Genomic DNA, 10760 nt, shown 5'->3' with positions numbered 1-10760 from the left:
GCAGGTCAGCTTTCCCGTGGGCTGGGCCAGCTAGCGCCCTAGCAGGAGCAAACCACTAAGAAAGGCACTTTGTTTCATCACTGCAGCGGTTCTCAGCATTTCATGCTTTTCAAGTGTATGATCCCAACCTCATACTGAAACGCCTCTGAAAAATCATGTATAGATCCAAAGGGAGATACATATACAAACAATCAGAGGGGCCTGGGATCCTGTCCTAAAATGCAGTGTCGATGAAGAGTTGGACCAGGACTTTATTCAGTGACGAACAAGGACTAGATCCACTCAGAAAATGGAAATGAGTCCACTTGGGAAATATCAAGATTCTTCTGGAAAGGAGTCAAGGTTGCATACTTGAACCTCTCACAAGAGGGATCTCTCTTAGCTCACAACTGGAAGAAACAGGAACATATCTGCATTGTAAAGACCACCCCGGAATCTTACACCTCACACAGGGTTTTCCAGACCTAAATGTTCAGAAGCAGAGCTCCTTGGGATTATTTTAACATAGAGTTCAAAACCACAGAGTTGTTTCAAGGAGGAAAAAAACCTCTAAGAGAATGTAATTTTAAATCGCATGTTCAGAAAAGGGCATTTTGAATATATACTCCTTGGGGCGAACTCCCTTGCTTTAGAGAAAGTGATACACACTAATTTAATTTTTTAAAACAATTTTCCTTTTTATATTTAAAGCAGGTTTGTTTCCTCTACATACTACTTTGATCCATGTACCTTCAGACATGTTCAACTCTTTTGTAGTTGAAGTAGTTCAAACAAAACAAACGACAGGATAAAGGCGATGGGGAGAAAGAACTCTCCTGGTGATGGCTGCAGCGTCTGGCTTCCTACTTTGATTAATAAAACTTATTCTGAGATTCTCTCACATCCATATCTATGGTCACCTGATCAGATGTTTTTGGGGTCATAATATAGTTTTACTGATTCTTCTTTAATTAAAAAAAAATCAAGATTTTTGATAAGCAATTCTAAAAGCAATTATCAAGTAATACATGGTAATATTATGCTGCATAATAAAACTTACTTGAATGTGGTAAAATTCCAGTATTGAGTAGTCAGCCATAATTAAAGGTAATAATTTCAGACATTCAAGTCCCCTCTGGTAAGTGCACACACTGACAGGTATTTGTTCCTTGTCTTCTTAAATAAATATAGAAGCCAAATTAGAAGGAGTTCTGTAGATTTCTGAGAATTTAATTATATCATTAAATTGAAATACCAATGATCCATATTCTGTCCTGAGTAATTATCTGCATTAAACTTCATTTTACAATGCTTAATTTACTTAAGGAAGATCTTAAACTGCTTAACAGAAATCAGCTTAATTTTGATTTTTTACTTGCTCTACCATGTTTTAATTCATTAGTGTTTCAACAACAAGGAATGAACTCTATCATCTTAACAAAATAAGCATGGATATTTCCTCATAAGAGCAAAGAAGAAAACTAAAAATGATTCCCATATTCAAGTCATGGAATGCTGAAGAGAGGATTTTTGGCTCTTAGGAAAGGCATTTGTTACCTCAAAAGGAAGGCCATTCACTAAAATTCTGTGGAAATAGGACAGTGGGGCCTGCCAAGAAGGAATTCAAGGAAACCGGGAATGGCAGCACTGTGATCCCAGGCCATTCTCTTGGGCACAGAGGTTTCCTTCCCTTTTGTGCTTTGCCCTCACCAAACTCTTGCTAAAATCAAAGGCCGTGTGATACAAAACAATTCATACTAAAATCCAAACACGACACCAGAAGCAAACAATTAACTGTGATCCCACTGTTGTCCCTAAGACATATCTTGAGATAAGAAACAAGCTATATTCTCCATAAATCAAACTAGAGCGTTTTTAATGATTCTTGCTTTTTATAAAATGAAATACATTTTCTTACTTCTTTGACCTAAATAAAAAAGCTATAGCACTCACTCCTCTATCCCCAAATTGCTGCTCCTTTGCATTTAAGAATTTATATGCATATCTGGACAACAGTTAACCTCCAGTGGCAAAGAAAAAAAAGTGTAAGAAAAATTGCACTGCCTGTCCTCAGACATTTCTTGTTTAGAGACATTAAAAAACAACAACAAAAACACAAAACTCAACATCAATCTATTAAAAAGTCATCTGAAAGCACATGGATGTGACTTAGAAGCCATGACATTGAGAAAGTTAGGGAGTTCAAAGTTGTAACAGTAACAGAAGTGGATCCACATTTCTCCCAAGCATCAGAATTTTAGGGACTTGAGCATAAATTGAGTTTGGGTTATTAAGTTAAGTGGTTGAAGAACTTGTTCTTTTTGACTAAGAATATTGACAGCCTCTCAGATTTTCGGATGTGGAATTAATAAGATTATTAAGAGTGTCAACACACAAACCACTCCCAGTCATAGGGAACTCTGCATTTCCCAGCTAATAAGCAACAATAAAACCTGGCAGCCATTTTTCCCTTTGTACTTTCAAACATCCAAAGAATCGCACAACTACTCAAGTAATAAGAGATCCGGGGGTTTTTCAGACATGTGGAAGAAAATGCTTAAAGGCAAAATTCCTCAGACACATGCCCCAGTGCGGAAGGGGAGAGCTGTTCCCTCCGTTAATCCTGTGACAATCCCATGTGCATGTGGGCTGTGAGGAAGACCCTATCAGTCTACAGCCACAGGTGCTATTTTCCCTCTGAGGTCACAGCAATTGTTATTTCCACAAATATATCAAACTCTAAAGCCAAGGCTGCTCTTGAGAGAAAATCATTAAATCACCAAGATTGGCTGTACCCACTGTGCAGGCCCCGGTTAACAAATGAAATAAAAAACTTTTCAATTAAAAGCTTTTCTCTGGCGACTCCATTGCAAACACCTCCCAGTTCTGGGTTAGCAGCAGCTATTGTTCTGGAATGGCTGCCCCTTTTTTTATTTTTATTTTTTATTTTTATGGCTGCCCTTTTTAATCAAGACTCCGTTCTGGGAGCTTATTGTTTCTTGGCCGGTCACCTGGGTTGTTATGTGGGCCCTCTCTATTTAGACTGTTCCAAGAATAATGTTGAAGAAGATTCAGCGACACACTCTGCCCCTGTCTTTGGGGAAGAGCACACCTAGAACAGCTGCCGCTCGAAGAGAGGGGCCCCCCGTGGAGCATTTCCATTCTGTGCTGTCTACCCCAACTGGATGAATACAATCTGCTCCCTAACTAACTAACTAACTCGACTCACTGTGGTTAGTACTCTGTCGGGCTCCCTCTTCTCCTGTAGAATGCTTTAACTGGAATCAGCTAAGAGCAGAGAAAAACCTGTGGGAAGAGGAAAGGACACTGATGGGCAGGGCCATGTTCCTGGTCGGGGTGGTGAGTCTGGGACCATGAGAAGGGGACAGGTGTCCAGGCAGCCTGGGGAACATCAAAGCAATAGCATCTACATTCACGGCTAGGAGTAGTGACCAACACTGAACTTCATGGTTGCCTCTTAAGGAGTCTTACCCTAACAAGTGGGAAAGGAGTCACAGGCCAGCATAGAATGAGCTAGGAGAAACAAAACCACAATTAGTTTTAAGCATTCTGAACCACCTACACTCTCTCTGTTTCCATGTTCTTTTATTTCATTGGACTTTTTCTGGGTCATTTTTCTGCTAACTCCAACACTCTGGGAATATACTTAATTTTCCTTGTTACCAGGGAGGTGCTACTTCAAAGGACCACACAATGTTGAGGAGAAAAAAAAAATGTATTTGATGGGTGGCCTTTGAATATGGGTTTTCTCCTATTTTAGAATGAAATTGGGTTAAGAAAATCTTTAGTAGGTGTCCATCCAAAATAAGTTATTGCTATGATTCACTCGGTGACATTTCAGCAGGCCCACTGGAGACATTCGTGGGTCATACTGCAAATGGAAGGCTCCTGTTTTGAAATTCAAACTGCCTGTGACGCCTTCCAACTGGGAAACTGGAAACTTCGGCCACTGATTTCCCCTTGGGTTTTAATCCTTCCTGAACCTAAATGAAATCTTAGAGCTGGGGGCAAGTGCTGGGACAGGGACACGCCTGGGCTACAAGAGAGAGCAAGCCTCTCCCTCCAGTCTCCCTCTAACGCTGGGCCAAATGACCCATAAACTTCTAGCACTTCTTAGGTAGGTAACAGATTTGTGGGTGCTGCAGCCACCAAGCTGTGGAGAAGCCAGGAACTGAGCAGCTCAGATGCCAAACTCAGGTGTTTTACAAGTTTGACAGAACACGAGGGGGTGCCTGACCACAAGCGGGCCTCAGCCGATGAGCTGGAGTCCCTGGGAGCCAGGCTGGAGGAAACAAACAGCAGGGAGTTTTCAATTAGACCAGTGGTTCTTAAAGTTGAACATGTTTTGGAATTGCCTGGAGTTTCTCATTCAGTAGGTCTGGGGTGGGGCCCAAGGTCTGCATTTCTAACACATTTTCAGACAGTGATGCGGGGCCCAGAACCAGATGTTGAGGACCACTAGCCTGTTCCTTCACTTCTGCCCGACTCAGGCTGAGGAACAGAAGGAGAAACTGTCCCCCCAGATACAGCACTGTCTTCATGTGGCCCATTGTATAGTCTGCACAGTGATAAGTCATGAAGGCACACGATTGGTTTCTTTGTGCACTTCCTTCAAGAAGGGGGTCATCTTTGACGAGGTGAAGGACTCTGAAGGCAGTTATAGAAGTATCATGAGAAAGTGGCAGTGTTGTTAGAAAAACCACATAGCCTCCCGGAGATGAATGTGTTAAAAAAGAATCCTCACATGGAGCTCGATTTTCCATGCAAAATAATCATTCCAATTCCTTCAACGTTGGTACAGCCGCACACACCCCTCTCTTTCCGCACCTTCAGCCATTACATACCCAACTACAACTCAGCAATCCCCGTTAGTAAGTTAGTGGCCTCTTTCGTACTTCTTTCTTTTCTTGGTTGGGCTGTCCCGGACTGCAGATAATCTTTCAGTGTTTGTGGTTGAGCTGGTCTGCTGTGCCTGCCTTGGCTGATATTTTGTAAGATGTCCGGAGGAGAGATTTTTCCAAAACATGCAACTCTTCATTAGATGCCGTTTTTGCCAAACCTCGTTTCAAAAGTAACCCCGGATTTGACAGCTCTGAGGCTGGCAAAACCCTGAAAGCTTTGCTTTTTTCTACTACGATTTCTCTTGGGACTAATTGATCACTTCCAAGAGAAACTCTCTTGTGGTGGTCGACGTCTTCTGCAGAGCCGCGGTTCCTGCATTTCTGTTGTGCTCTGGCCCTTTGTGGACTTTGTTTTGGACCTGGTGATGCTGACTCACAGCTACAGACAGGGCTCCTGCTTAGAAGGCCTGTCTCTAACCACTCCCCAAGATGAGGTTTTTACTGGCCACTAGTGTCTTCTGGCTGGGTCTGATGAACATTTTCCAGCTCTTGAACAGGAAGCCCCCAGTGGCTGTCGGCTGTCTTTATGTAATCTTCTGCTTGTCCCGTGGACTCTGACGGGGGACTGGCCGAAGCCCGACTGTCACCCCTCCTCCTCGCTATCTCTGCAATCACTGGGTCACTACAATGTCCCTTCTGCTCCATGATTTGCTCCCACAATGTCCCTTCTGCTCCATGATTTGCTCACAATGCTGCTGTTTATTTCAGTTCTTTTCACCCTAAAACAAAGAAAAATTTTTTGGGTTTTGTTTTGTAAAGCTGTAATGGCATGCTGTCCTCCAATTTCTAAACCACATGTCATGTTTCCCAGACCTAGAAAAGGAGGCACGTGCTACCGTTCCTTCTCCCTTACCTCCCTGGCAAATCTAGAACAATCCATAAGTGTTATGTTTACATTCAGACTGGATCAAGCGATAGCCATCACATTTTCCAACAAATGAGGATTTGTTATTAGGATACATGAGGACAGGCTTTGTTTCTTGATCACTGGGTTTTCAATGTAGTTATATTGGAGTTATGATGGATCTCGTTTAACTAAGGCAGGCAGGTGTTTCAGATGTGAAGGGTCAATATTGCCTAAATTTTTTATATTGATTTCTTCCCCCCAGAAATAAATGATCAGATACATCTAAAGCACAGGCTGTGTGTGCGCATACGCACGTGACAAGGACGTGCTTGTAGAAACATACACACACGTTTTCTATAGCACACACAAAAGGCAATGCAAATGTCACTCTGACTGTAAAATTCCCTTTGAAGGGCAGGGCAGGAGCTGCATGGGGAGAATCGAGAGACTGCAGATACTGACTTCAACACAGATTTGCAGGCTTGTGAATAGCGAAGAAATTTCTTAAACCACCAAACTCGTAACACTGAAGCTGAAATATTTACTTTGGCTAAGCTTTAGTCTGGAAACACACACACAGACACACACAGACACACACACAGACACACACACACACACACACACACACTACTCATGTTCTTATTGTTCCTAATCAGAGGCTTGAGGTTTATCATAATTATATTAGAATCGGAACCTGCATTTCAGCAAAGGAATGCATTTTTTTAGATGGGTCTGTAGTCCCTTGGAAAGTTGTAAGAAACACACCAGCAAACAGGTGCTTTTCATCTTCAAAGCACTTGTAATTAATTACTCCTTGCAACACACCTGTGAGGCAAGGACTTGCTCCCCACTGTCCAGAATGCAAAAGACAGTCAGGAAGGCAGAAGGGCAAACATGGGATTTAGGGTAAGTTTGGTGCCAGAGGGGGTTTTGTGATTAATTTCCACAAACTCCTGTTGAATTCCAGATTTCATGTCACATACCCATACCCCCCACCCCCGACACACACACAGAATTAAAAAGAAGGAAAAGAAAACTGGTCAGACCTACATTTCTTTCAGAGCATTTCTCTTGCGCTTTGCACTGGGAGGAAGTTGACTCTCCGCACACTCAGCAAAATAATCAGACGCTCCATGGAGAGCTCCTTCCGTCTACTCCAAAAGATAACAAAGGTTCAACCAGAAATCTATGAGCTGAACATGAGAAAAAACAGTTCTACTCTGAATGCCCCAGTGAATGGATTTTCATGAAGACTAGATGAAACCACTTAGTGTCAGGCTATTTGAATTTTTTAAAATCTAGAACTTTTGGGTAAATGGTCACTTTTTCTGGACTCCTACCCAACACAGTTCATATGTTAATATGCACCACAGACATCCAAGTCTGTAAGAGAAAGGATGTTGGATCCAAACTCTCTGGGAACTCTTGGCCAGTATCTGCTATCTCTGGGGCCGAGTGTGATGAAGCCGGCATCGCGGGGCCAGGCAGCAGCATGTGTGTGAGCGCCGATCTTCCAGAGAGACCCGCTGGCACCATGGTCTACACCCTAATTAGCCTAAGAATTCCACACATTTTCTCTATTTACAAAAAATACAGAACGTGGCCTTTGCAATACTTAAGGTTGCAGGAGTTGAGTTAAGGCCTTTGAATACCGGTACTTTGAAAACTGAAGTTTGTGGTTCCTGGCTACCAGAAAACTGGGAGTTTTTTCTTAAACTGACAGCACCACCACAGTTTTACATTAATTCAGAGATTATCTGTTTATCTATCCTTACATGTTCCCAAGGAAGCGTCATACAGAAGTACTTCTAAAACGTCAAAAACTCCCAATCTTTGCCACCATTAACCTACTTCATAGTTTTGGAATTATTTCCTTTTTGTTAAGCAAGTAGATAATCCAGACAAGGTGTTAACTGTTCTCATTTCCTGGGAGAGTAAGTGCCCTTCTCTACCAAATTCCACAGTAAAATGCTGAGGCCATAAGGAAGAATTCTGGGAAATTATCAGTAGGTCCCTTGCTTTAGATTCACATTGGAATTTAGCAATGGCAATCCCAGAACACCTGGTAGACAGCAGCCATCAGTATGATGCCAGGGAGCCCCAAAGACCAGTGCTCTGACCTTTGTACAACCACTGCCCCACACCACAGAGTACAAGCTTTCAATTCCTACTAATCTCGCCTATGGTTTCAGACCTGGATCAATGACACTCATAATCATATCCAGTTATAACCTGTCAGTTTTAAGAGTTAGTGAACAGGATATTGTAGGTTTTATTGGATTATACTGCATTTTGATGCTTCTACCTTTCTCCCCTTGACCAAACAGAGCTCCAGTTTTAAAGTTAAAGGAGAGAGAGAGAGAGATGGAGGGGCAGGGGGAAAAGAGGGGGCGAGAGGGGGAAGAAAGGGGGAGAGGGAGAGAAGGAGAAAGAGAGAGAGAGACAGATTTATGTGTGAAACACTTCTAAACATGCCCTATAAGTACAGTAGATTTTCCCCTTAAGACCACACCCTGTAAGTGCTGTATTTTCAGAGTTGAACAATTAACATAAGGAGCATGAGTCAGGCTTTGAACAACTCTGTGGGAACCAGAAAGCCTTTTGCTATTAGGAATGATGTAAATTCCCCAAGGCTTGAAGAAGTCCACAATGGAAGGCAGACAGGGTCATAAATAACAACAATGGATACTGCGCAGACCACATAAAGTACGATGCCGCGATAGTGACACTCTTCAAATCTCATACTAGATCCAATCTCTGCCTTTATTTATTTATTTTTTAAAACTCAGTTTAAAGAGCACTGTGTATTTCCTATGGGAACTTCAAAAACTGCTTTAAGAAACATGACAATTGACTCTCGTCCCAAATTCCTCTGATCACAAACAATGGGGGAAAATGTCCTTGGAAGGAGAAGGACAACAGAAAACGTGATGGAGTGACAGAAGGATATGTCCAGTTCAACAAGTGCAAAACCTGTGACTTCGATTTAAAAAAAGAGAGAAAAAGAAAAGAAACCGGCAAGGCAGGGTCTCCTGCTTACAAATCAAAACCACATTTGGCAATTTGTTGAAGGAGGCATATTTACATTTGTATGAAGACTGGGTGGGCAGGAAAATTTAAAAAAAGCTTAGATTCTTTCTTCAGTCCTTGAACTGTCAGATCTCATTAGAAATCTCTCATTCTTATTTTTCTAGGGTCAATTCATTCCCCTTTGTCACTAAATCGCAGCCTCCGGAGCCCCCCAAACAAATATTCCAGAGGAAGCAGTGATTCTCTCGAAGAGGGACTGGGAACAGGATTTCCCAAGGGAGCTGTCCTAATTACTAATGGCTTCTCACATCTGGAACCAAAATGTAATCTGTGGCTTATCCAGAGGCAAAACTCCAAGGTACAAGACAGTGTGTGCTCTGAAGTGCTTCTTGGGTTTACCTAAATGACGCTATTCCTTTTTAGATTCTGCCTTGAATAATGACCTGGACATCTTTTGCAAAGAATACATACAAACTCAATATATTAAAAAAGGTTACCAGTTGGCCAACCAAAGTCCAGAGTGCACACTCCATGGGGACTCGGTTACTAAAGAAAGAGGTTAACCAAGGGGAGCCTGGGTGGCTCAGTCGGTTAAGCATCTGACTGTTGATTTTGGCTCAGGTGATGATCTCAGGGTCCCAGGACTGAGCCCCACATTGAGCTCCGTGCTCAGCCGGGAGGCCGCATGGAATTCTTTCTCTCCATCTCCCTCTGCCCCTCCCCTGCTCATTCTCTAAAATAATTTTTTTTTTTTAAATCTCAAAATACCACTAAAAAAGAAAAGAAAATTAGAGAAGAAGAGAGAAGAGAAAATAGGTTAACCAAGGGGCTCTCTTTGGGCCTTCATGGGTGGTTCTTCTCAACCTAGAGACTAGCTCTGAGTCTAGAAAAGGAATAACATTCTGCAAGTATCATCACCTGCCCACCTCTACTCCCCACCCATTTACTTTTTGATTTTTGGCAAAGCTTTGATTTTAGTTTTAAACTGTCCAGCTGTAAAGACTGTCTATATATAGTTCCAGGACATAACCAAAAAAAAGTAGGGCAAGGCCACAGGCCCCAAAGGGAATCTAATCCAGGGGAACACTTCCCTTGGCAGACTGAGCAGCCCAGATAAGCTCCCAGGGCAAGGGGTCAGGTCTTGATGTCATCCTCAGGGACGCTGTGGAGTCTTGTGGATGCGCCCTGAGGCTAAGGTTGTGTGCCCTAGTACAAGTCCAAAAGGAAGGTTGAATAGGTGAGCATTTAAGTATGAAGATGGGTGATGGGCCTGGCCTGACCTAGGAAACACATTTAAAATTTATTGCCAGAAATCACTGCAAAGAGAATCCCCACTGGAATTAGTGAGGCAGCTACGACATGCTTCCTGCCTCTAATCAGAGAATGGGCTGGACTGAAATGTAGTTAGACAGACTGGCTGATGTTTAAGTTACAAAGGCAAATCGAAACCGTGGATAAATCAAGGTGTTCCTGGCATAGTGACCTACTGAATACCACTTCTGAGTAGAACACTGTTGGGTTAGTGAAGGATGAGAAGAGAAGTCGGCCTAAAAAGGGACTTTTTAGGGACACCTGTTCTTGAGTTTGTATCCTCCTCAAGGAGCCTATAAAACACAGCTGAGACTCCCAAAGGCTGTTGGGAAGACTGTCACCAAGGGAGCTTTTCAAAAAATATAGATTCCCAAGACCCATCCCTGGAAGTTGATTCACCAGATCTAGGGTGGGGATACGAGATCTATATTTAGGTTCCCAGGTGATTCAAGCACTGCTAATATACACGGAATGATACTCGACAGAACAGAGCAAGGGAAAAATGTAAACTGGTCCACTGAGACAGTGTTTGGCCAAGTGTGGTCCAGTTACCTCAGGCATCAAAATTACCCACGGAGCGTGTTCAAAAATGTTTAGGATTCTACCCCAGAATCTATTGCATTTGGATCTCCAGGGCGGAGAGGCAAAGTGGATGCATTTTTAGGCAATCT

General features: G+C 42.6%; 1 protein-coding gene across 1 annotated transcript in view; it reads right to left on the bottom strand.

The window, feature by feature from the left end:
• Window positions 1–651: 651 nt before the first annotated feature.
• LOC122916265 (SLX4 interacting protein) overlaps window positions 652–10760 on the bottom strand; it is a 180044-nt gene continuing 169935 nt past the window's right edge. Inside the window, 4 exon segments of the mRNA XM_044263454.1 lie at window positions 652–5014; window positions 5016–5546; window positions 5548–5620; window positions 6799–6899. Coding sequence (XP_044119389.1) covers window positions 4877–5014; window positions 5016–5546; window positions 5548–5620; window positions 6799–6899 — 843 coding nt within the window. The 3' untranslated portion in view covers window positions 652–4876.

The sequence above is a fragment of the Neovison vison genome, chromosome 8, assembly GCF_020171115.1.
Source record: "Neovison vison isolate M4711 chromosome 8, ASM_NN_V1, whole genome shotgun sequence".
In the NCBI taxonomy this organism is placed as follows: Eukaryota; Metazoa; Chordata; class Mammalia; order Carnivora; family Mustelidae; genus Neogale; species Neogale vison.
Note: the sequence above shows the minus strand (reverse complement) of the source record. Positions and strands in the feature narration are given on the sequence as shown.